This window comes from Pseudonaja textilis, chromosome 1, assembly GCF_049901715.1.
Source record: "Pseudonaja textilis isolate UNSWEBS1 chromosome 1, rPseTex1.2, whole genome shotgun sequence".
Lineage (NCBI taxonomy): Eukaryota > Metazoa > Chordata > Lepidosauria > Squamata > Elapidae > Pseudonaja > Pseudonaja textilis.
This window is the reverse complement of record NC_141990.1, coordinates 73,965,744-73,992,954: the sequence shown is the minus strand read 5'-3', so window position 1 is coordinate 73,992,954 and position 27,211 is coordinate 73,965,744. Positions and strand designations below refer to the sequence as shown.

The 27,211-nt window shown below is 35.8% G+C and overlaps 1 protein-coding gene across 1 annotated transcript; it reads right to left on the bottom strand.

Annotated features, from left to right (window-relative positions):
* On the bottom strand, nucleotides 1-27,188 carry RNASET2 (ribonuclease T2). The gene is made up of 10 exons (XM_026705107.2): nucleotides 27,044-27,188; nucleotides 21,934-22,039; nucleotides 19,178-19,241; nucleotides 15,142-15,197; nucleotides 14,506-14,563; nucleotides 13,439-13,503; nucleotides 3,597-3,710; nucleotides 1,935-1,980; nucleotides 1,510-1,584; nucleotides 1-401 (listed from the first exon to the last, which is right to left on the bottom strand). Exons 2-10 carry the CDS (start codon nucleotides 22,020-22,022, stop codon nucleotides 192-194), a joined length of 777 nt encoding a protein of 258 aa, XP_026560892.1. The 5' UTR covers nucleotides 22,023-22,039; nucleotides 27,044-27,188; the 3' UTR covers nucleotides 1-191.
* Nucleotides 27,189-27,211: the final 23 nt, after the last annotated feature.

The window sequence follows — 27,211 nt, the reverse complement described above, 5'->3', positions numbered from 1 at the left end:
TTGAGAAAAGTAAAAAATAAATTTTATTGAAGAAAGAGTACATTATATAATATGGACAGCAATTTTAAGGAAACAAGCAGTCATCAATCAAAACACAAAGAAAGCCCTTAATACTAGCTTCACAAATGGCCTTGCTGTATAAATCCAATGCATAATTGTTCCCCGCTAAAACTTTAAAATGTTCAGATTTCCTAAATTACAACATTTCCAAAAAAATGTTTGTAAGTTTTCATATGTGAAGGGTAGTAAGTCAGAGTATCATTACAAACTGACAGATCTTCTGTTCTAAAAAAATTGTCTTCAAGTGTAGAAGATAAATCAGATTGTTCCTCTGTACAGTTTCTCAGAATAAACTCCTTGGTAAAGCAGAATTTAATCTGGCCTATTACTTGTAGCTGTCCCTGGAGAAAGAAAATAAAACAACATTATAGAAAAAGTAGTGTAGGGAAGTTTATAAAGGAATTATTGATATCTCAGTGGTTGATAGTTTAGCAGAATGAATTTAATCTTCAGAAGCTAACAGTTGCAGCTGCATGATATACATTTATAAGTTATCAAACAACACAATAAACTTAATATCTACTACTTGGAATAATGCTGAGCAAGATTTTTTTTTAGATCAGAAATTAGATGGCCAAGAGACAAATTAAGCCTGTATTGACATATAGCAGTAAACTTTATGAACTATTTTGCTCAAAACAGTATTCCCAGCAATAGAAAAAAAAATGAGCACATTTGAGAAAACACAATGAGAAAGTCAGCAACCTTTTACAGAAATAAGCTGTATTTGGAAATGCATATTGATTTCATAGATTATATTTTATTGCTGTTAAATTGCATAAAAAGTATTCAGAATGAAACTCTTCCTTGGAAATATTTTTAAAACTATACATCTAAAATAGATATCATAAAAAAATAATAGCTTCAGTCAACAGATGCAAAAGGCTATGCATTTTCTACTTAGGTAGAACTCTAGGAAAACTTTTCTCAAGTAGGGCCCCTTCATCAAATATATCACCAATGAGAAATGACAGAATCAGTTTTCCAATGGCATTGGCCGGCCACCTCATCAATGAAACTGGCAAAGTAGCCAGAAATGTCACTGGGTTGAAGTCCGAAAAAGACCTCAGAATTTATATTTTCTAGATCATCTAAAGGTTATTTTAAACCTACTGACCTGCAATATACAAAGATCCATTTGAAAAAGAAAGATTTCATCTATATATTGTCATAAACTTAAATCATATGAAAACTAGCTATCTGCAGTTTTAACTTCCTTTTGTTTTTACTTCCCATTTAAAGTCTAAATCTGGACAGATGGAAAAAGGCGGAGGAAGGGATTTTCATAATTATTGAAGGCAGACTGATGAGTCTGTGTTGAATATATATCTGAAAGAATGATTAAATAACTAGATGTATTTAATCTTCAATCTTCCCAATATTAAAAACAATGTTTTTAGAAAATAATGATTAAATATTAACTAGACAAGCATTAAGAGAAATATGTACCTCTTCAGCAGGAATACACTGAATCTTTGGCATTATATTGTAAAAGCTTTCAAGAGCTTCTTTGATGGCTGTCAGCTGAAGATTTAAACATGAAATAAATAACATAAAAAGAATCAAGCATCTGTTTAACTAAAGATGTGTTTTCATAGTCTAGAATTATGAAACCTGCATGAAAGTAAGAAAAGTAATAACACACAAGTTTTGAGATGAAAGTCTGTATTTATAATAGAATTGTCCCTTTTCATACTTCCCAAAGTTAACCCTTAAATTTTCTGAAATGAATCTTGATTAGATATGTTTATTCTTCTAATGGAATTCTTCAGTGGAAAGACTTAATTAGATTCTACTCACCACTAAGTATTATACAATGAAAATTAAAGACTACAGTTTTGCAGAATGCAATGCAGAGTGAGCTTTTCACTCACCTGATAGTAGGTAGAGCCTGGCTTTATCCCAACTTTTGAGAGAAAACTGAAAGAGAAAGAACTCTTATCCAGCATTAAAAAGACAGAATTCACTACATACAATTACACAACAGATAGATTCCTCATTATTTTCCTACATGTAAAAGATTAGGTAGAAAAGACATATAAAACTTTAAGAAGTCAAACGTGCTTCAGTTACACAGTATATCTAACATTGTTTGACTAGTATTACATTTTTGTTGCTCATTTTTTCTTAAAATTGTTGTAAGACCTATAACTGAAACATTGGAGTAGTAATGCTGGATTGATAATCCATAGAATAAGTGAAACCTTACAATGTTCACAAAATAATTTACTCATTTTAGGGCTATTTATGCATTGTACACTGACAAACATTACATGACATCGATTTTATCAATTTTCTAAAAACAGATTGAAAATTCCTACTGTAACTTTCAGGGAATGCTTGGATCCCTGAAAGCTCTCTTACTAATTCTTCATTAGGAAAATGTGTTATGTCAGACAGGCTTCTGCACAAAGCTTCTAGTTTATGTAGTTTGACCAAATGCTGACATAAGTAAAATAATTGTGCCTATTTTACCAAGTCCCGCCAGAGAAGAAATTGAAAAGGAATAACTAGCAACCTACAAGAACTGAGTATTTACAAAGTATTTCAACTTATGCCAACTGAGACTATTTTTCCAAAATGCAGTGCTCCTTATCTCCATTGTTCTTCATTATCTCAAGGATACTATATATGCACACATATAATGGTTTCTTGTTTGATTTTTATGACTAATTTAAGGAATTGCATTTCATTTATTGATCCACAGTATCTAAATTTCTCATGTTCATTTAATATTTATATTTGATAATCACATACAGAACAAATGTTTTCAGCCAGAATAGTTTTGGACAGGCACTTAGTGATGCCTTTTTTAATCCTTTCCTGGTTCTGAACTTCATGGATGCTTGAAGTTCAAGCTTATATTACAGAGAACATAAACACATGGTATACCATAATCCCTAGAACTGGAATCTTCCATCCAACACTGAGACTCATGAGATCTCAGCAATGCCAATGGATTCCAGACTGAGTGATGCTATAATGTTTTTGTTATGCAACCGCAACTTCCCTGAACATACATTTTTGAACTTCTAACCTTTAAGGAAGCATTATGCCAAGGCCTCCACAACTGGCCAACTCAGGAAATAATAACCACTTTTATTTTTGTAAATATATGTAATTCTGGTATGATAGGATAACAGGATCTGGAAAAGCTGCCAAAAGAATTTTCCATCTCAACTCTTAGAATTATTCTGGGTCCCTTTCTCATGTTTCCCACTCCCCAAATTGGAAAGCATATTTGGAGTAGACCTGCTTCCTCCTGTAACAACTGTGCTCTCTCATTATCCCCCCAGAGCCTGTTAGACACAGGTGTCAAACTTGCCACATCACGTTGCCGTCATGTGACGTATTGTGACATTTTTTTTCCCTTTGTGGAGTTGAGGTGAGCATGGCCTACACATGATGCATCCAGCCTGCAGGCTGCCAGTTGGACACCCCTGCTGTCACAGTCAATTAAATACTGCATACTTGTTAGCAGATAATCTTACATGTAGTAAGAATACTAGTGACTCTGAGAAAATAATTTTCCCCACCTGTTAAGGTCAATATTTCTATAGAGTTCCAGTGTCTTCTGAAAATACTTTTTTTGTGAGTTAAGAGCCTCTAATTCAGCTGCACATGTCCCATGTTTTTCCCATTCATGTTTCCTATGTAAAGAAAAAAAGGTTAACAAAAATAGTATCTTCAAGAATCATTGTATTTGGAAAATTATACAAAAATTCTGTAATCTTCTACTATTTATTTCAGAAAAACATCTCAGTTGTGAGCCCAGTCAAGATTCTACCACTTTGCTCACTGCATAGGAAAGCCAACTTTAGTAACTATTCTTCCTAAGAAATACTATTAGATAAAACAGATCTAATGATAGGTAATATCTTTACATTTCTATATAATGCATATTTTGCAACTATTAACATCTTCTACAGATTATTTACTTATTTATTTACATTTATTGACTGCCCAACTCCAATGAGCTCAGCGCAACTCAAACTCCTAAGGGATGCTCTAAATCAGGGGTATCAAACTTAAGCCCCCTAGGCTGAATCCGGCCCATGGGGGTGCTTAATTCAGGCTTGTGGGGCAGCCATGGAAACGGTGAAGGTCTGGCCACAGTGCCTCTGCCAGTGAAAATGTGTGTGACCTACCCGGGCTCCATTTTTGCTCGCAGAGGGCTTCAGGAGGCCGTCCAGGCAAAAAATGGGGCTCAGGGGTCAAACAGAAATGTTTCCCCTTTTGCATTTGAGCATCCAATAAGGGACAGGAAAGGAGAAAGGGAAAGAGGAAAGAGAAAGAAGGAAAGATGAGTGTGGTGGTCTGGCACTTGAAATGAGACGCAGGGAAACGTCTGAGCAAATGCCAGACCACCACAAGTGGTGACCCCGACGTGATAGTTTGGAAGAGCTATAGGTTCCGACGTGATAGCTTGGAAAGGCTATACGTTTCCCGCATCCTATACTCATCGTCGCGGACGTCGACTGGGCCCTCATCTTCTTCGCTGGACGGAGATAGATTCTTTTCGTGAGTATGGGGGGAGATCTCTCGAAGGCTCAGAAAGGGCACATCAGGGAATTGAGAGGGATCATAGGGAATAGTTTTGGTTTTGGAGTTCATAGTAGAGGACATGCCATAGGAAAGAAAGAAATTGAGGACTTATTACAGTATGTTTGGAAACATATTCAGTCATATCCAGAGGGAGGTAGTATTAAAGTAGCGTCCTGGAAAAAGATAGGGAAATTTTTGCACGAAGAACCTCGTGCCCCTTCTTCAATTTTGTTAACCTGGAGGGTGGTTATGGATGCGTTAGCTACTCATGAACAACCGCTCCTAGCACCCCCCGAAGAAGGTTTGCCGCCTTACCATGCGGTACGTTTATTGCCGTTGACAGCACCTCCAGATAAATCCAGAGGACTGTCAGGCGCTGAAAATACTTTGTCAGAAGATAAGAGTTTGCCTTTAAGAGTTCAAGTGGATGCAGTTACTGCAGCTATTCAAGAAGCAAAAAATAGAGGGGAATTATCAGGAGATGATTTGGTGGAATTTGGAGTAGAGATTCAACTTAATCCAGTAGAAATTGGCATGGACGCTGCATTAAATCCGCAGCGGGAGTGGAAGCCTTTACCTCTCAGAGTTTTAAAGGAAGTTAAGCAAGCAGCAAAAGAGTATGGTGTTAGATCGCCATATACTCAGGCATTGTTAGAAGCAGTTGGTTATGGAAATAAAATGATTCCGGCTGACTGGAGAGCTCTGCTGAATATGATTTTAACTCCAGCTCAATATTTGGTGTTAGATCAGAAATGGAGACAGCTGGCAGTTCAGAGGGGAACAGCAAATGTTACCCCAGATCAGCTTTACGGAGCTGGTAATTTTACAACAGTAGAACAACAGAGAGATGGAATGCCTGAGGAGGGGTTCGTTCTTCTCCCACAGTTAATTTTTCAAGCCATGGGGGCTCTCCCTGACGGCGAAGGTGGTGAGAAGACCTTTACTAACATCAAACAAGGGAACAATGAACCCTATGAAAATTTCATTAGCAGATTGAAAGTGGCTATTGAAAGACAAATTGATAATCAATTCGCCCGGAACGAATTGCTTTTGAAGTTAGCAGTAGAACAAGCTAACGCAGATTGTAAAAAGATCTTGAATCCACTTGTAGCAAGTGGAGAGCGAGAGATCGCAGATTTGATTAATGCATGTAGGAAGGTTGGGAGTCAGTCTTTTAACATGGAGACTTTAGCTCTGGCTCTGCAGGCAGGAAATGCTAAAAAAGGAACTTGTTTCAATTGTGGGAAGCCTGGACATTTTAAAGCGCAATGTCGGGCTCCTGGAGGGGGTCAAAGTCAGCAAAACAAGAGATTAATGGGACAGGGTGTGACCTAAATCAGTACTCAGCCTATATCAGATGCTCCTACAGTCTTTACTGATGGAGGGAAAGTTTTTGGTGTTTGTGTTTGGAAAGATAAATCTGGAATTTGGCATACAAAAGTGACATCAGAGCAGAAGTCTGCCCAGCAGGCAGAACTTGCTGCTGTAGTTTTGGCTTTTCAAAATTTTCAAAATCAGGATTTCAATCTAATAGTGGATTCTTTGTATGTGTATAATTTGTTACCCTTTGTAGCAGGTTCTTATTTGTCTCCTGGAATATCACCCAATATTCTACGATTGCTTTTGTTGTTGCAAGGATGTTTGGAGCAGCGTGTGAATGTGTGTTTTGTTGCCCACATTCGTAGTCATAGTAATTTGCCTGGAATTTTATCACAAGGTAATGCCAAAGCTGACAGTGCTGTAACTTCAGTTCTCACTGTCCAGCCATGGGACAGCCATAGTTATTTTCATCAAAACGCTAAAGCGTTGGCATCCCAATTTAAACTTACTGCTGCAGAAGCTGCTGCTATAATTCAACAATGTCCAACTTGTTCAAAGCAGGGCACGGCTATCCCTATGGGAGTCAACCCCAGGGGGTTGAAACCTTCAATGATTTGGCAAATGGATTTTACTCAATATCCATCATTTGCACCCTGGAAGTATATACATGTGACTGTGGATACTTATTCAGGATTTCTAATGGCTACCCCTCAAAGGGGTGAGGTGGTTAAACATGTCATTAATCATTGCATTAAGACATTTTCAGTTGCTGGTACGCCTCAAACTTTAAAAACAGACAATGGTGCGGCTTATCGGAGCACAGTCTTTGATCAGTTTTGCAAACAGTGGTCCGTGGAACATAAATTTGGAATTCCATACAATTCCACAGGACAGGCTATTGTGGAGCGTCATAATGGCACGCTCAAGAACATGTTAGCTAAATTAAATAAAAAAGGAGGGAAGCTCCTGGGACTTCCGGCAATTCAAGATCATTTGAATCTAGCTTTATATACTTTAAATTTTTTAAATTTGTCTGGTAACCCCCCTGCGAGTGCGGCCAGCAGGCATTTTTCTTCTCCTTCTACAGATGCAGTGAGGCCTCGAGTGTTGGTGCGTTTCCTTCCGGATCCGGCATGGGTTCCCGCTGAGCTGATTACGTGGGGACGTGGTTATGCAGCAGTCGAACATCTTGGTCAAATTCGTTGGGTTCCTGGTCGGTGCGTTCGGCCTGATCATTCGCAGGCGCCTTCACAGGCACCAGTGAAGGAGGTTTCGGAGGAGCAGGATGGCATTTCTGTGGTTCCTGATTCCGTACCTGTGGTTCCTGATTCTCTTGATGCCGGCAGTCCAGGCGCGGCGTTGTGAAGGCTGGGAAAAGATGACTGCTTATCTGAGATTACCAACTTGTATGCAGCAGGTTCCTCTGGGGAATCGGACTAAATTGATCTGCAATTCAGCATATTGGTCCTGGCGTAAGGATCAAGACATTCTTTACTCGGGACCTGATAAGGATATTATATCTTCAGCCTGTGCAACAACTCTGATCCTGTTTAATGTTTCTGTTTCAGACTATGGACAATATCGGTGTCAATTGGAGTTGCCTAAGTTACCTTATACAGCCTCTCTTTCCATTCGTCTTATGCCTCCACGGACTCCAATACGGAGGCAAAGAGCTGCTATTATCTCAGAAACTAGAGACCTCGGAGATAATTTATGGAAAGAAAATTCCTACATCAAGGACATTCGGATTGCGGCTAAGGGTTTAAATGTAACTAATTGTTGGCTTTGTATGCATGTACCTGGGTCTGGGAAAGGTGGAGTTTTGTTACATGGTGTTCCTTTGAATGAGCGAACCAGTACTGAATTAAGTACTTATAATAACTTTAATCACTGGCTTCACTGGGGCCCAGACCCCGAAAAGTGGGATCAAACATTATTCACAACAAAGGTAACTTTCACTACCAAAGCCTCAGTTTGTTATTATCGTCCTCCCGTAGGAAATAATCAATCTGTTTTCTTAGGTAATAGTACTCTTTGTCAGAAGGTGTTTCCTTTGGAAGGAGGATGTATGAAATGTGTAAAAAGCATTACTAGCAAGAACAGCTGCATAAATCGGATGTCTTCTACGTTATCCCAGGCTTTGAAAGAATCCCTTGACTGTTGTATAAATCAGACAGTCACTAAGAGGCCTGATATTGGTAACGGGGCATATGTTCTCTGTAATTGGATGTGGCTAATGTGGAAGTGGGAAAGTCAGGCCTCCGACAATACCTATCATAAGCATTTAAAATACTTCCCCCTTCCGGATGGGTTATGGTTGTTATGTGGGGATGATGCCTATCAACAGTGGCCAAAGAATTGGTCTGGAGTATGTACTATAGGTTTTGTAATTCCTGTCATCTATAAATTGGAGAGTTTACCGATTGGGATGCGTATTCGTAATCGAGAAGTTGATTCTGGCCTGACTGTGGGTGGTAATTTGTGGACTCAGATTTCTAGGGCAGCAATCCCACCTTTGGGAATAGCTATGAACTATAGAGATATTCATATTTTAAATAATTTTACTGTTGCTATGTTTAATGATACTATTAGAAGCATTAAGATGTTGAATGAAGAAGTGTCTGAAATTCGCCAAGTTACTTTACAAAATCGTTATGCTTTAGACATAATGTTAGCTGCCAAAAGGAGGAGTTTGTGCCTTAATTCATTCACATTGTTGTGTTTTTATACATAATTATGAGCCTAACATTACAAGAACTGTTCATGATATGGAAGACCGCATAGCTGAACATGAAGCAGGAAAAGATGGCTTCAATAAGTCACTTTGGGCTTTGCTATGGGATTGGCTTCCTGACAGCTCATGGTTACATTTATTGCTTCAATTAGTTGTGATAATTGTTGTTATACTTATTATGTTATGTTGCTGTATTCAATGTATTCCTAATCTATTTCAAATGTGTACCTCAGCCTTTCAGCGAATGGGACCAAGTCGCGAGGGAACTGTGTACTATGCCACTAAAACACCCCCCATCTTTGAATAAATAAAAAAGGGGGGAATGTGGTAATATATCTTATTCATCATTTTCTGTAAATCCTTTGTACAGCTATTTTGCATAGATTTAGGGTTTGCAAACACTCCTGGTGGGGGCAGTATTGCCTTTGCAATGGGTGTTTCATCCTGTTTTGATCTGCAAAGCTTAGAGGGACCAGGAATATAGGTGAAAGTTCATGATACGCAGCCGAGCCATTCCCATGGGACCTTTCGTGCCTGTATATTCTCATGGGACTTTCCACAGCTGCATATTCTCATTCGGTTGAGGTCATTTGTTATTGATTCTGTACTTTTGATTTCTTTCTTAATAAATACTGCTACCTGAGTTTACTCGGGGCTGGCATTTGCTCAGACGTTTCCCTGCGTCTCATTTCAAGTGCCAGACCACCACAGATGGGAAGAAAGCAAGGAAGGAAAAAGAAGGAAAGAAGGGAAGGAAGAAGAAAGGAGAAGGAAAGGGCAGAAGGAAGGAAAGTCTTGCCTTAGCACTTGACCACCAGCAGAAGGCCAGGCTTGGCACTGGGGACAAGGGTTTGGCACTCTCCCTGGTCTCACCTTCCTCCGCTGGAGACAATGGATCCCCCACAGCCCCGCCTGGGCCACCACAGGTACCCCTGACATAAGTGATGTCAAGAGTTCGCTATGACCATCCTGCCCACACCACCCCAGCCCCCCACCCCCAAGGTCAAATACAACCATGATGCAACCCTCAACGAAATTGAGTTTGACATCCCTTCTCTAAATTGGTACAATGTGTATTTCACAAACTCCTGTGACACATATATATAAAATTATCTCCTTAGTATATAGAAAATATTTGTATATAAAAAGTCTCTTGGGTAGAAGGTCTTTTTCTGCTGAGAAAAGAATTTTTTTATGAATAATTTAAGTTAAATGACAAGAGAAGTGAAGGTGTGATGGTTAAGACACCTGAAATAGTTCGAAGTCTTCTAAATTTGCTTTTCAAAAGCAAGAAAACTTAGCACTTGAGAAAAGACATGCTGAAGTCATGTTTCATGTGGAATTGGAAACTATGGAAACCACAAAGTGTAAAGAAAAGCTATCTTTTGTTTTTATTTTGTCAAATGAAAAGAAAATAATCTTGTCCTTGTACCTAACAAATATTCATTTTGTGGCATATCAAGGACATTGCTACCAACTTGACACACACACACAGAATAAATAACAAAGGTTAATTGCTGAATATGTTTTTTCACTAAAAAAATGTCAGTACTGAAACTTCCCATCACGGTTACAAATCAGAAAAATAGAAGCAATTCTAGTATAAAAAAGAAGACAAAAAACTTTATATGTTCATGTTTTAAAGCATTCTTTTTTTTCTGATGGGCTGTATTAAGAAAAATATATGGCATCTTATAATGTAGTCTGCATTTTTCATTCATCATTCCTCAATTTCAATGCTGCGTTCATATATTTCTGCTTTATAGTATTGTGGTTATTGCCAATGTGGAATTGAATTTGCCCTGCATATGGGCTATATTGCTGCAATGTGGTTACTTGCAAATGCTTAGAATCCACTCAAACTAAGATAGTGTGCATGTTCCATAAACAAATAATATTTAAATAATTACTTAGTTGCAATTGAAAGATATGCAGCTGTATAAATGAGGATAAGAAACAAACAGCCATTTCTCAAAAAAATAAATAGATTAATTGTTATTTCATGTTAGGGCTCGGTAGTATTTCAGAAATAATTTGCAAAATGAGCTTTGTGGTTTATGAATATAGTACTTGTTTGCAGTGTTTAAACCAGCTTCAGTAAATTGGAAATAGATGTCATGTTTACACTCCTGTATTCAATAAAGCACGTGCTCCAGGGATTATGTGACTATACTCTATAGTGACTCTGATTTGGGAAAGTTATGGCTCTTTAAAGAGATACATACTAATAGGCTAGATATTGTTAGGAAATGCCTAGCCAGGCAGTCTTAGTGGTGGATTAGCCTTGAATTGCTGCACAGGTGCAAGAGATAACCCCCCCTCCACTTTAAGCTCCATAGAACCTTATTTATCTGTTCCCATGAAAAGGCAAGCAGTCTGGGGTGATTTTTGTATAGTAGGGAGAATATAATAAAGTATTAACTCATTTTCCTTTAATGCCTAGATTGGGCTTTTGTTATATTTCTATTTTAAACAGAAAAGCTACAGGTGAAACTCCAAAAATTAGAATATCGTGCAAAAATTCATTTATTTCAGTAATGCAACTTAAAAGGTGAAACTAATATATGGGATAGACTCATTACATGCAAAGCAAGATAGTTCAAGCTGTGATTTGTCGTAATTGTGAGGATGATGGTTTACAGCTCATGAAAACCCCAAATCCACACTCTCAGAAAATTAGAATATTACATTCAATCAATAAAACAAGGATTGTACAGAGAACAATATCGAACCTCTGAAACGTATAAGCATGCATATGTACTCAGTACTTGGTTTGGGCCCCTTTTACAGCAATTACTGCCTCAATGCGGCATGGCATGGAAGCTATCAGCCTGTGGCACTGCTGAGGTGTTATGGAAGACCAGGATGCTTCAACAGCGGCCTTCAGCTCTTCTGCATTGTTCGGTCTCATGTCTCTCATCTTTCTCTTGGCAATGCCCCATAGATTCTCGATGGGGTTCAGGTCAGGCGAGTTTGCTGGCCAATCAAGCACAGTAATCCCACGGTCATTGAACCAGGTTTTGGTGCTTTTGGCAGTGTGGACAGGTGCCAAATCCTGCTGGAAAATGAAGTCAGCATCCCCCTAAAGCTCGTCTGTGGAAGGAAGCATGAAGTGCTCCAAAATCTCCTGGTAGACGGCTGCATTGACCCTGGACTTAATGAAGCACAGTGGACAAATACCAGCAGATGACATGGGTCCCCAAATCAACACAGACTGTGGAAACTTCACACTGGACTTCAAGCATCTTGCAGTGTGTGCCTCACCATTCTTCCTCCATACTCTGGGTCCTTGGTTTCCAAATGAGATGCAAAAGTTGCTCTCATCAGAAAAGGGGACTTTGGACCACTGAGCAACAGGCCAATTCTGTTTTTCTTCAGCCCAGGTAAGATGCTTGTGATGTTTGTTGTTCAGGAGTGGCTTGACAAGAGGAATACAACATTTGAAGCCCATGTCCAAGATCCGTCTGTGTGTGGTGGCTCTTGATGCACTGACTCCAGCCCCAGTCCACTCCTTGTGAAAGTCCCCAACACTTTTGAATGGCCTTTTCCTGACAATCCTCTGCAAGTTGTGGCCATCCCTGCTCCTTGTGCACCTTTTTCTTCCACACTTTTCTCTTCCACGTAACTTTCTATTAATGTGTTTTGATACAGCACTTTGGGAACATCCAACTTCATTTGCAATTACCTTTTGAGGGTTTCCCTCCTTATGGAGAGTGTCAATGATGGTTTCCTGCACAACTGTCAGGTCAGCAGTCTTTCCCATGATTGTGATTCCTACTGAACCTGACTGAGAGACCATTTAAAGGTTCAGGAACCCTTTGCAGGTATTATGGCTTAGTTAGCTGATTAAAGTGGGACACTTTGAGCCTAGAATATTGAACCTCTTCACAATATTCTAATTTTCTGAGATTGTGGATTTGGGGTTTTCATGAGCTGTAAGCCATAATCATCTCAATTATGACAAATCACGGCTTGAACTCTCTTGCTTTGCATGTAATGAATCTATCTCGTATATTAGTTTCACTTTTAAGTTGCATTACTGAAATAAACGAACGTTTGCATGATATTCTAATTTTTCGAGTTTCACCTGTATGTTCATGTAGTCTCCTAAAATCAGGTTTGACTTGGGAAGCTTTTACCTTTCTTTGCTGGGAATCAATGGATATTACATACTAGATCTCTGAAAAGATTCAGATTTGTTTCCAAAAAGTTGCTTTGAAGAGTATGGGAATATGAGCATAGAACCTTTCTCTAAAACATATGAGTTGTATCTTTTTCTGGAATTGTACATAGCTGCAAAGGGCAATTTATAATCCTAGTTAAAGATATAGCTATGTTAATGTGCCAAGATAGTATTCGTCATGCTCCAAAGTAGCTGTATGGAATTGAAGGCAAAGTACTCACAGTATGGTTTATTGTACATAATACAAGCTTTAATGGGTTTATTTTAATGATCAATGTACTGGATATTTTACAAAATAATATAACAGGACATAATTAGGCCAAAAACCTTTAACTGAATGTTCTTAAAGAAGAGTTTGACTGAAAACATTAAAACTGAATTCTACTGTTAAACTCCTGTGAGAGACAAAAATACCATATATGCCTAAATACAGTATATTATTTGAGAAAGCATTAATGTTGAAACAAAGTAATTGTCAGAAATCCAGTTTGCATTATCTGCATATCTGACTCCTATTGTTACCTAGGATTTTTCATTTAGAAAGACAACTAAAATTTTGCAAAGCTAACAGTAGGGTTAAATGTGATACAACTCACCAGAAATAAGTATGGTTTGTATGTAGTATATCTGGCCAATATTCTTTCATGTCTTCCATTAAATCCTAGCAATATAAAAAATCCTATAAAATTAAAAAGCAAGTATATGTTTCAAACTTCACCTAGATTTCCTCACTGAGTATTTTATTTTATTAGATTTTGATCCCTTCATTACTTTATAAATAATTGAAGATGGAAAACACAACCTTTTCCCCGCAACAGCCCTATGAGGTGAGCTGGAATGAAAGAGTGTGACTGCCCCACTTTCATGTGTAAAGCAGGACTAGAACTCATAATCTCTTGATTTTTAGACCAGCACTTTAACCATTACATCCAACTGGCTGTATAAAATAGCCTCGTATCTATAAAATACTTCACATAACAGCTTTTGATAACATGTTATTATTATTTTAAATACTTGTCATTTTTATTTTTATTATATAAAATACAAAGAAGAAAAGAAAATAGGAAATTAAGGGAGAGAAAGGGAATGGCGAAAGAAAGGGGTGTGTGAGATATAAGGGGGAAGAGAAAAAGAAAGAAAAGGGCGTATTGACTTCCAACTCTTCCTGGCACAGTACAAGATAAACACATTCCAACCTCAACTTTTATGCTTTACACATTAATATATAACTAGCCATTCTATAACACCAAATCTTTATAATCAACAAAATCAAGGTCAAAGTTTCATTTTTTCTTCTTCACAAGCACAAATTCCAGAAGTATCCAAATAAGAACATATAAGAACATATTCTCCTCTTTAAATAAAGCAATCAATTTAACCATTCCTGCTTTATCTTCCTTGCTATAATGTGTATTATGATAATATTTGACTTTATAGGCAACTCTACAAATTATTTAAAAAGGGACTCAAGAATGAAACCTATCATCCTCTTTCTCTAGTGCCTGGTTTGGTAATAAACGTTCACTTATTGAAGTGTATTAATAAATAAAACTGCTTTGGCAGAACACCCTAAAGCTTTTCTGAGTCCAGTCAAATTCTTGACTTAATTATTATTATAGTTTTTCTTCAAGTACTCAGTACCTATAATTTATTTGATTCATACCTTAAGCTCAGATATATTGAAGTGCCAACTTCTATTACATTCTGAAGCTTTATCAGGCCTGGGGAAGAAGCAGAACAAAAGAGTGCAAAGGATGAAAACCACTGTTCTGAATAGTAGTAGAATGCCTTCTCCTTCTCTAACACGTATCTTGTAAAATGGGAGACATTGCAAGGTTATCTTGAGGAGGGTTAAGGACAGATAATATAGTATGTACTGCCTTGTTTGATATTATAAAAGTTAAAAAAATAGAGAACATGGAAAAAAAGTTATATAATGTAAATCTCATGGCAATTTAGCATAGAGATGTATGATTAGTGATTCTAGAACTTCTTTTCTTAGGAGACAGACAAATTCCAGTGAATAAATCAAACTATTTATAAATATGAAAGAAATATTAAAATTTAATTTACCTAGAAATCCTGGTATTATCATATAAGTATTTTGATTCATGGATTACCACAGATTATTTATAATAACAAATCCTTTATAAAAAATCATTTATCATATAATAAAATTTTTCACCTTCTATGGGCATCAGACCAGAATATTTAAAGTATAAGATACTAAGAGCTTAGAAAGAACCAACCTCTTAAAATTAGCAATTCAAGATTTTTTTCTTCCAAATTTATATCTTACCAGAGTCCATGGATTGTCCAGTACATTGGTGGATCTTTGCATTCATTTTCATTCATCTAGAGAAAATAATGGGTTATTAAAGGAAAACATTTTTTATGCAGAATGGGAAAAATAGGGTCTGATTCAGCTTAATCTCCGAATGTCTCTGAATACTTTCACATTATTTTGAAATTGTCAATTTTGTTTATAATATTGGAAAGATAATTTTTAGTTTTGAAATGTTTGCTTTTTATTTTGTTAATATTGGCTGCTAGCTATGCAAAACTTTCTGATATAACATACAGATGCAGCAAATAAGTGCTTTGAAATTGTATCTTTTTTTCTATGAAATTAATAAATTTATTTTAAAAAGTTCTTTCCTGAATATAAATGCTTTCCTATTTTAAAAAATGGCTGTCGCTGGCTCTTATGTGAGAACTATCACATAAGAGCCTCAGTGGAACAGTGGTTAGAATGCAGTATTGCAGACACCTTCTGCTGACTATAGGCTGCCTGCAGTTTTGCAGATCGAATGTCATCAGGCTCAAGGCTGACTCAGCCTTCCATCCTTCCAAGGTCGGTAAAATGAGGACGCAGATTGTTGAGGGCAATATGCTGACTCTGTAAACCACTTAGAGAGGGCTGTAAAGCACTATAAAGCAGTATATAAATCTAAGTGCTATTGCTATTAATTGAAATCCAGATATGGAGAACATGTAGGTTGAAACCATTTTGGTGGGGAGGAGAGGATTAGAACCCCATCTAGGTCAAGTATAGAAAAAAAGATGTCATTAAAAAAAAAAACCAAACAGAAAATTCTGACCTTCCTGCCTCTTCCAGAATTTTTCAACTCCATCTTTCCATCTCTTGAAGCCCCTACCGTTCAGAGAATTCAGTGCACCACCTAGCTACCAAAAGCCTACTTTTGCATTATGATTTCATTTGCTCAGCATATGGCAATATTTAAGTAAAAATTATGGTTTAAAAGTGAATAATTCAGTTACCTGACTTTAAGGAAGATAATACTCCCATGTTAGAATTGTAGAGTGTTATAAAAAGTAGTACTTGCTTTACAAAACCCTCTGGCAGGCAATTTTTCATATGATTAAAAAAAGTGTAAAGTTGTAAATTGTATCACAACTGTTTTTTTCCCTAAAACATTTTGTCAGGCTACTTTAAATATGAGTCATAAAATGCTGTTTTATGTATTCACCAATATTTCATTGAACTAGCAGAATACCCTTCATTAAAAACAAACTCAAATCCATTTGCAGTCAAGTGTTACATTTATCTTGGCAAGAGAAGAGCGGGAATTCAGCCAATTTTGCAGTAGAAATAAGTGGAAAAATTCACTGCTTTCAAGAGTTCAGTCCTTGACACTTAAAAGCAGAAAATCTTCATGCTATTTCTGATCAACAGTACAGTTCAGAGAAGCAGCTATGAAGCAATGGCATTTAGCTTCACAAAAAGTCTAATGGAAAAGATTTGCTCACAATAGCCAGTAAATGGAGATATTAGCTTGGCTTTTCTACAGTGTAACCAATATTAACACACGGTACCTTGTAGGTGTTGGGTATCTCAATGTCTATCAGTGCTAAACGATACAGCAGGGCAAATGTTAAAGTACAGCACAAGTTCTATTCCAAAAGAATATAAAGACTCTACTTTGATTCCAGCTTTTGTATTAGGTTAGTTGTTATATGTATCTTTATAATGGAGATTCTAGCAAATTCCCATGAAATACTCAGTAAGTGTTTCAGCTCTTAATATTAGCAATCCCCAAGATGTATTTTCTGCTCACCTGAAGTTCACTTATATTTTAAAAATTGCTTCATATCTTATAGCAAAAGCAAAAGAAGACGCAAGATGACTGAATCTTAACTTCCTAATCTAAGATGACAGAATTTTCCCTTGTTTTTTTTATTTCACCCACCAATAAAATAAGTAGGAGCATGGTTTCATTTATAGATGGATTTGTTTGAACCTAAACACTAGACTTTCCTAAGAAAGAGGTAATTTGAAAGATTGTTAGACTGCTCATATCAAAAGCTACAAGAAAAAAATGAAGGTGCACTCTGCACAAACAATAAATTTATTAACTGAATGTAACTATAGTCTGCATCTGCAGACATTCCACAAGATGCCCCATTATTTCTAGTAGATATGTCTTCAGGCCAGTAGCCATATCTTGTCAACACACAACTGAAGAAATCGAAAGATGGCTTAAATCCTGAGTCTCAGCTCAAGAACTTCCATCCAGATAACCCAAGGAGGTAGCATAAAGTGATTTAGCAAGTAGTGGCAATCTGCTCAGATCCAACTTATCTGGTAGCTCTGTTTTAGGACCACTTCCTTCCAAATACTGGCTGTGCTCAGTGCCTATTCTGCAGTATGGATTTAGCTGCAAAGGTGACAGAGATTGCAACTTCTGGGTCCCCTTTTTCCTTTTCCTATATAGATTGAATTAATAAAACCCTGAAATGGACGAATCTGTCCAGGGCTTAACAGGTGTAGTTGAAAACATAACTAAAAGGACTCAGCTGCTACGCTTCTGTCACCTGATGGTATGAAAATTTCCTACCCATTGGAAATCCAGAAAACCACTACATGGCAATCAAGATATTAAAAACTAATTTTCTGGTATTGCTTTGTGGTCTATAGATCAAACAGTCAACTGGGTTTACCCAAAGTTATAAGGAATAAAAAGAATTAAATTGGTCAACACTATAACAGCAGTGAAAAGTGGGGTGGGATTTCAATACCGTACACACAAACTGTTCATATACACACATACACATGCACATTGTTCATATGCAGCCACACGTGTGTGTTTTCAAATCAGTTTTGAGTCCTGGCAATTGCATTTTTCTTGGCAAAATTTCAGGAGTTTGTAACTGCCTTATTCCTAGGGCTGAGAGAAAGTGATTGGCCTAAGGTCACCTTGCTCGCTTTGTACCCAAGACGGGACTAGAACTGACAACCTCCCAATTTCTAGTCTGGTACCTTAAATCACTACAGTAAACTGCATCTTGTGTACTAACTAAGGAAGCTGTCATGTAGTAAGATGATATTTGTAGACCTGGAATTTCAGCCAAGGGAATCACAAATCACGGCCTTTGACTTATGTGCATTACACCTGTATGGACACCAGTGTAATATGGACCTTTCTGGGATTGCAGTAAGGATGTTCTTGGGGTTAGTAAGATTTTAGGCTGGATGATTTCCTGCTGGCTCTGGAATGGGAGCATAGTAAAGGAGTTGTATGGATTTACTGTTAAGTTTTGTTTTGATTATATCTGTGAACAATCTGCTTTCATGTGTAGCACTAAAAGATGGATTTGAAAGAATAATGGTGGCTAGCCTGCTGCTGTTTCTAGCTTTATGAGTTTTTAGGAGGTTTATTATGCTGATATGGGGATAGGTTTTATTAGGTTTCTTTTTATGATTTGTATAATATCTAAGAATCTGATATGCTATAAAAATATTAATGTGACTATTATTAATATTATGTGATCCCTTCTTATAGACACATTACCATTATTACTTTTATAATAATAAATGTAACATTGTTTGTGCTATAGTATTAGGACATTGCTTTTTCTTATGTCAAACAACTGAAATAAAAACAGAAAACAGGACACATTTTCTCCAACTTCAGAAGATGGTATTCTGAGATCCTGCTCTTCTCACATTACTTCACTGTGATAATCCTTTTTGAATTTATGTAAGTCAGTGACAGGAAACTATTATTTAAAGGTGTACATGTGACCTTGAAATTGAGAAAAAGTGGCATCTAGCTTTAATAAATAATACCTTAAAATAATTCTTTTAAACATTTCCTTCTTTGCATAGTCTTATTTTTAAATTATTTGACAATTCAGAACAATTTCTCATAGTTGAACGTAGATCTTTTAGTCATGTGCAGTAGCTAAATGTTTAAGATCTCAGTAATACTTCCCACTCTTGCACCCTTTTCAGGATACAGCAAAATACATATTTTAATATAGGTATAACATACAGATAGCAAAATAACTACATTGATTTAAGAAGATCTTACCATGCATACAGTCACCGGCCAATGATGAACTAAGTATAATTTTTCCCACTTATGAAACACAATACTGAAACATAAAATATTTAGACTTAGACTTAGAATTTTATTGTCATTTTAAATGTACACGAATTGACATAAATTCAAATGATTTTTTTTTAAAAAATACTTAACATTCCAAAGGCATAACATTTCATTAGTAACAAACTACCCCTGCATTTTTCCTGGTATAGTTCACATATAATGCTTTATCAAGGGTTTTTTTTTTTTTGCATAACTGTAAATTATGAAGTTAACTACAAACTGTGGCGTTTGGCAATACAGTTCAAATTAAAGTTTTATTTCAAATTGGTTTACAATGACTGGCTTATTTAAATAATGGCTTTTGTCTGAATCCAAAATACTGATATACTCCATTCCTTTTTGTTTCTATAATCTGTCCTAACCTTTGATGTGTAACATAAAATACAGAAACCCAACAATTTCTCTCCAAACTACTAAACTCTTTCTGGCAATAGTATTTTAAATTGCATTAATCTCAGAGTACAAGACAACAGTGGTGCTATGACTTTTAAAAGCCAAATCACATAAAGTATTATAACATACTGGTATTAGTTTACATATGACAAGCTAGTTGTGCTCAGTAGAAATGCAGACAAACTTTATTTTCCTCCCTCCCCCCAATCACAAGGCAACTTAAACATACGTTTCTCACCAAAATCCTAAATTTTCCTAACATAGTAGCCCCATTCCTAAAAACCTGGGCAGGTTAGTTGGATACTGCCAGTTGGAAGAAAATAGACAGAATTTGATTACTTTGTTTTATTTGTCTTATTCTGGATTATTAAACAAATTCTCATTAAAACATATCATGGAATAACAGAAAATATAAACACTGTAAGTTTTAGCAAATATTCGTTAGAAGAGTACATATAACCTTACAGAGCATTGTGGGTGGGGAGTTTGCTTCCCCATAATGTAGTTATATCTATTCAGTGACAAAAATCATGAATAAAATGAAGTTCATTTTGATTATAAGTGCTTACACTGCTGAAAATATGAGATGATTAACAGATAGTCTTTGATTTATGACCGGAATTGTTGCTACGCAATGCAGTATTTAAGTGAGTTGTGCTCACTTTTAGAACCTTTATTGCTCTGTTCATAAGGGAATCACCATGGCCATTAAGTGAATGACATGGTCATTAAGTGAATCCAGCTCCTCCCCCAATTGACTTTGCTTGTCAAAAGCCCTCTGGGAAGGTTGTAAATCATGATCACGTGACCCAGAACACAACAACTGTTGTAAATACATGCCAGTGGTCAAGTAGCCTAATTCTGATCACATGCCACAGGGATCATATGACAGTTATAAGTTTGAGAACTGGGTGTAAGTCATTTTTTTCAGTGCCGGCATAATTTTGAACAATTGTTAAAAGAATAGTTGTAAATCAAGGACTAATTATATATCTCTTCATATGCAGTTTCCAACAATGTCAACTTTTACAGTGGAAACCACAAAGATACTGATGAAGATGGATATGGATATATGGATCAATAGAATTGAATTTACTCAATATGCTAAGTCATAATGAGTTTGACATTATATATTTACCTTTGGCTTAGCTTGTAGGTAAATCCTCTGTAGTGTCTTATGAACCATGTTTAATTGTTTTCATGTTGTATGAATTATGATACTGTAGTTTGTTAATAAAACTGAGATTAAGAAAACTGCACAGTGAATTATCATGTTATATGATTACAGACTGATTTTCTTAGATCATGTCACAACCATTTATTGTTATATTCATACTGAAAAAAACCTGAAGTATTTCATTTTATGATGGAAAAAACATAATGCAATTCAATAAACACAGTTTTCAATTCTACATGAGCCTTATTCATAAAACAATAATTATAGGATCTTCGGTGCTGATAGTTTTTGGTGAAATTAATACTGTACTTGTAAACAAAGTATAATGGTATTTGCTCTATAGTGTTAAACAATTTTAATAATAATCTATTATACAATTAAAAATACCCTTATTGGGGCATCCCTGAGCAATGTATCAGAAAATGTAACCTGGATGCATATTGAGTATGTTTTAGTTTACAGCCAATTGTTTTAACCACAAAGAGCAATTATTTCCTCCTTCAAGGCCTCTTGAAAATTAGGAATAGAAAACATATAGCCTTCATATATTGTTGAACTCTAGCATCTAACTAGCATAGCTAAGAACATATTAGTTTAGTGCTATAAAGTCTGATCAGCCAATTGTGTTGTAGATATAGTTCCAGGTTCATTTGATGAGCCTGATAGAGGTGTAAACTGTTTTACTGTCTTCAGGGTTTTAACATTTTATTATTATTTTTCTTTTGCCAATAAATCTTGCTTTCTGATCCTGCAGTATAGGAGCTAACTTTAATCTTTTCCTAAGCTCATGATGCAGACATACTTAGTTGAAATAGCAGGCATAATTACAGAACTGTTACCAGTTAATTCCTGTCAAAAGAATTAATTCCATTAGTCGAACAGGAAGATACCTTCTTCCGTGTCAAAAAATTACAATGGAAGATTGATAAATCCCCAAACTACATTTAAGAAAAAGGCAGAGGGAAAGGAGAACTAATTTTCACAAATGGACAAACTATCTGGAGGTTATAAGTGTTAGGGATCTGTTTGGTTACTGGATAAACATTTTCAGGACTTCTTGTAAAATTAAATGCCATTGTCTTTAGAGTTTTCATTTCAGGTTACTTACCTATCAGCCAATAAATGTGTAGCAGATCCACAAAACAGAGCAAACCAAAAACATTCAACAAGCAAACCATAAGTAGTCACTGATTTCATTTTTATTTACAATATATCTATGAAGAAAGAAAAAAAAGTAATACTGATGGTTATTTTCTCATTCATTAAGATGGAAAGCAAGTAGTTTGTTTTCCATCAAAAAATCTATATTACCACCTTTTTAAATAAAATATCTAAAAAAGGTAAAAAGTTATATAAAGTTACATGTTTTCAGTTTCTAATTGGAAATAATGATTAGGATTATACAATAACAATCTGAAGGAGCCTGGTAATATATATTTTCCAACTAACAGATTTTATTAAACGGTACAAATAGTAATTGGACTGTAATCTTGATAGTTAAGTCATGTGGTCATAAAGTAATGTCATAAAGTGCGATGTGATTGCCCCACTTTATGATAGCAGTTCCTAGTTATCATTGTTAAGCAAAGGTCATGCAGATCATTAAGTAAGGACCTCACATAATCACAACTTCTGATTTCTTGAAGGTTTCTCCCTTGACTCCATTGTGGGAATCCAACAGGGAAGGTTGCAAATGGTAATCATTTGACCATGGGACACCGAGAATCAAAAATCACAATCATGTAACTGACTGCAAAAGTGCTGTGATTGTTCAAGAACTGATCATAACTACCACTCCTTCAGTGCTGTTACAAGTTTGAAAGTTAGATGGATTGGTTGTTAAACAAATACCATCTGTATAAGCATCCAGGAGCAGAATTTTATCAGATGCAAATAGTGGATGGACTGATTTAAATTGGAGTGAGGTGGAGGTAAGGATAGCTTGGTTATGTGGATACAGATTACACAAGGGTTTGTAACATTGCCTTTGGTGGAGAATAGATGTTGGGGCAAAGTAGGTAGCTGATGAAGTAAGCTGTAACTTGTGAAAGATTATGCCTTTTAATAAGATATGTTAGTCGGAAAGATCCAGTCAGATGACTCCTGATTTTTTTGCTGCAATAGATTAACATAACCGTACTCTTACAATGAATAATCTCTGCTAACTCACAATTAGAATGACAATTTATGCAAGAACATTTTAACACTTTACCATAGTTATCTGAGTACATTTAAAAGAACACTGATAAATAAGGAAAAGAATCATTTACATGACTACTTCTTACAACTTATCATAAAGGTTCTTCTGGACAGTAGATTAAACAGCAAGTTTTTCCTCATAAAATACATTAATAGTAATATCTACTTAAGAATGTTTATTAGAAGTATCTTATATGCAATGCCCTTCTTTATAAGTTTCCTTGGATATTTAGACACTTAAAAATGTTATTACAGCACCATTGTATTGGTACACATTCCAATCCTACTGCAGATATGCAAATCTACATGCAGAGTGACATCATGGAATATAATAAGCTTCTAGTTTTCCTTCATTTTGTAGGTTATGGAGTATTACATGAAAAGAAAAACTACAGCCATATCTGATTCCTTTGCTCAGATGGGCCCTGAAAATGGTATGACAATATAGAATTGACTAGACATTGAAGATGTAATTGGCAGGGTTGGATTAAGGGCTCTCATCATTTGACATATTCTGGGAAGATATCCCAATAGAGAGAAAGGAAAAAGCATTCTTACACATATCAGATATCACACCTGAATGACCAATGGCCCAAACAATAATATGGTTTGTGTAGAATACTTGTAACTATATAACTTTCAGATGAAATGCAGAAAACTGATTAAGGCTCCAGTGCTGCTATGGATAGACTGCTCAGAAAACAGAAGAGGAACTTTTATCTATGCATGGTGTACATGGAACAGATTGTAACAATATCTCTAATCAGGTTTGTGGGTGAGAATAAATAAAGGTTTAATTGAAAGGATGTAAAGAAAAATGTTAAGTCTGCTGGGTATTGGCTTCACTTAAATAGCACTGTAAGCATGTAAACACAACACCAACTATAACAGATGTTCTGTTTGTTTTGTTTAGCAGTCAACCTCTGATCAGAACATATGCTAAAACAGAATTATTTTCAAACACAATGAAACATTAAGGCAGAAACAATTCCTCTTATTCATAACTTATTGCTGTGCTGTTTGCATTTTTTTATATTCTTGTGTTCTCTATTAGTCTGACTACACTAATTGGACAGACCTTTACTGCATTGACTATACTGAAAGTAGTTTCCCCGAAATATTAACATTACTGACTTGATCTTGCAAATAGTCTTTCACAGATAGAAGAGCATGAGCTACTTTTCTATGGGTTGAAGAGAGGAGGATTTCATTCTTAATTAATATTTCTAATGCTGCTTCTATGAGTAGTACTGAAATGCTGAGGCATGCATTCAATATTGTTTTGCTGATTCCCTAAAAAAAAGGAAAGTTTCATCTTCCTCTTTCTTGCGCAAAGAAGATAAACCTGATACTTTTAGCGTTCATTCTGTTTCCTCTTTTTCCCTGAGATGCATGTAACAATATAGTTTATGTCTTAAATCGTAAAATAGACAAACATTAATAACAGTTATTAATCCACTGCTTTGGATAGGTTCATTAAATAAATGCTACAAACTTAGTATTTTTAAAGGATGTTCAATTGTTTATTAATTTGTCAAGAAGCTCAATAATGATTTAAGGTCATTAATCTGTTCATTCTGCTTCTATATGATACCTGTTCTGCATAATGCTTTTTGTAAAAAAATTCCTTTAATTTTCACCTTTTATATTCTTATTGTTCTAAATTACTGTTTTGAATTCAATGTTTGCCACTGCATTTTAATTCTACAGTAATTTTAACTGGTTTGCTTTAACCTACAATGAATTCTTTTGATTCAGCAATATACAAACAGAACAAAATACTGTAAAGAAATATTATTTACAACTTTCAGCAGGCTAAATGGAACAAACACCCTCACCAATTGGGAGGGGGACTCTAACTAATTAAGAAAAAGTAAAAAATCTCATTAAGTATGGAATACCCACTGCTTATAGGATAGGGCCAGAAAAGTAGGAACAAAGGGAAATGGAAAGAAGTGGTCTGGAAAATGACACAATTGATACAAAATGGTATATAGTGCAACATATATATTTTTTTGCAGAGCTTAGTTGTGTAGATCTAAAGGACAAAAGAGTTGTTTAAAGGTTGATATGTTTTATTATAAGATAGCTTGGTTCATTGACTATAAGCATAACATAAAAAAATAATGTTATGTTTGAATCAAATCATTACTTTTCAGATCCAGCTTTGGAGTTAATCAAGGGGAGGCTACATTTGTATCGCTACTAGTTGCTCAAGGTGTTCCAATAAATGGAAAAGCCTATCTCATCATTCTGTTGCAGAAATAAAGGAAAAGTCTGGGCTTTATTCTACTCCTAAATAGCTTGAATACTCCATATAGAGATATTATACATTGTGGTAGTGACATCCATTGTTGCAATGATCAATTCTAATCTGCCCTGCTGAAGGAAAGTTTGTTTTGTGCATATCAATAGGCAAGGCAGCCCCACAATCAGTCCACGAGTCACTAAGCCATCATAAAGTGGATCACAGAGCCTCCACAAACATAATAAATCAGTACAGATAGTCATTTACATTCATTAGATGGCTTTGGTTGTACAGGTAGTCCTCAACTTACAACCATGATTGAAATCAGATTTTCTTTTTAAGCAAGGCAGTTCATGCCTAATTTTGACTTTTTTGTAATGATTGTTAAGTAATCCCTGAAGTTGTTAAATGGATTGTGTGGGTGTTAAACAAATAAAGCTTCCCCCATGCACTTTGCTTATTGGAAGCCAGCTAGGAAGGTTGCAAATGGTGATTATATGACCCCAGGACACTGCAACCATTGTAAATACATGCCTATTGCCAAGAGCCCAAATTTTGATTATGTGACCATAGGGATGCTGTGATGGTTTTAAGTATGAGGACTGGTTGTAAGTCCTCACATTTTTGTTTAATACTGTTGTAATTTTGAACCATCAGCAAACATATGGTTATAAGTTGAGGACTACCTGTAGCTGCAGATCACACAGAGCAATAAACTAGCCAGCCAGATTTTAGATCAATGAATCATAAACCCACTTGGTATAATTACTTTATGGTTCAATCCATTGTATAAATCCGCATATTAGGTTAAGTAAATCATTGCTCCTTTAGCTATGGACAAGTACTATGATTTAATTTTTGATATTGTTGCCTTTCAAGATTCAAAGGCTAATGTAGAGTTAGACCAAGATAGTTTTGAAATGTTATTGCTTCATGTGCACAAATGGTGTAATAATCTTTCAAAATAACTTGGTCTAGCTCTACTCAGTGCCTAGATGAAAGCAGCCAGAGATATCATAGATTGTATCATATATTTTACAGAAGTACATCTATCATTATGTTATTTATCTAAAAACTGAAAGTTCTATGCAGGAATTATGCACTAGTTCTTATCCAGGTTTCAGCTAAACAAAACAACACAGAAGAGTTTTCTGTCAAATTATACAAAACAAAAACTCAATGCATATTTATTCAGAACAGTATCCTGCATATTTTAAGAAGACATAATGGAAATTAATTTCCTAAAACATTAAAACAGATCAAAGTATCAAATTCTCAAATATTATCCAAAGATTTAATTTCTGATTTCCATATGTGTTTTTTTTTTTGCTTCAAATGAAAGAAATAAGTCATACTGAAGCAACTGGGCTGTTCACTAAACAAAGGCAACTGTACAGATTCTAAACAAACAAACCTGAGAAACCCTGTTTCTTTTTATCGAGACTTAAGAGAGGTTTATTCAGAAGTTATCTCTGATAAATAAAGCATTGGCTGTTCTTCCGTCCGAAATGAGTTCAAGAAAAACCAAAATACAAATCTTTCAAGGATCCATTTCTTACAGCCTATTCCGGATAGTTCGCCGTATTTCTCGACGGATATATTCTAAGCTAGGGCAAAGTACCATCATAAAATTTTTCGATACAAAGCCAGTTTTAGGTGCTTTATAATTAACCAATCCGAATTCCGATTTGTTTTGAAACAAAGCTGCACACTAATCAAAACACTTAAATTATACCTAATTAAAAATCCACTTCAAAACAGAAAGACTTACTATCCAAGATACTTCAGGAGCTGGTTTTTAATCAGAGTCAAAAGCCTCGCAACTTTGTTTTGTCTGGGTTGCGAAAACCAATCGGGAAAGCTCGCGTCCGTGTTAATTTTCGCTTCCTTGTAGGGGCCAGAGCTTCCGCTGCGGTATTAAATCCCGCCCACTTAACTT

What these genes read in the sequence shown, in the direction of transcription:
- RNASET2 (XM_026705107.2), bottom strand. Translation starts at nt 22,022, where the DNA reads ATGAAATCAGTGACTACTTATGGTTTGCTTGTTGAATGTTTTTGGTTT. An exon ending in TGGACAATCCATGGACTCTG is followed by an intron (nt 14,564 to 15,141) that starts GTAAGATATAAA and finishes CTTCTTCCCCAG; the next exon opens with GCCTGATAAAGCTTCAGAAT. An exon ending in AGTGTATTCCTGCTGAAGAG is followed by an intron (nt 402 to 1,509) that starts GTACATATTTCT and finishes TTCTTTCTCCAG; the next exon opens with GGACAGCTACAAGTAATAGG.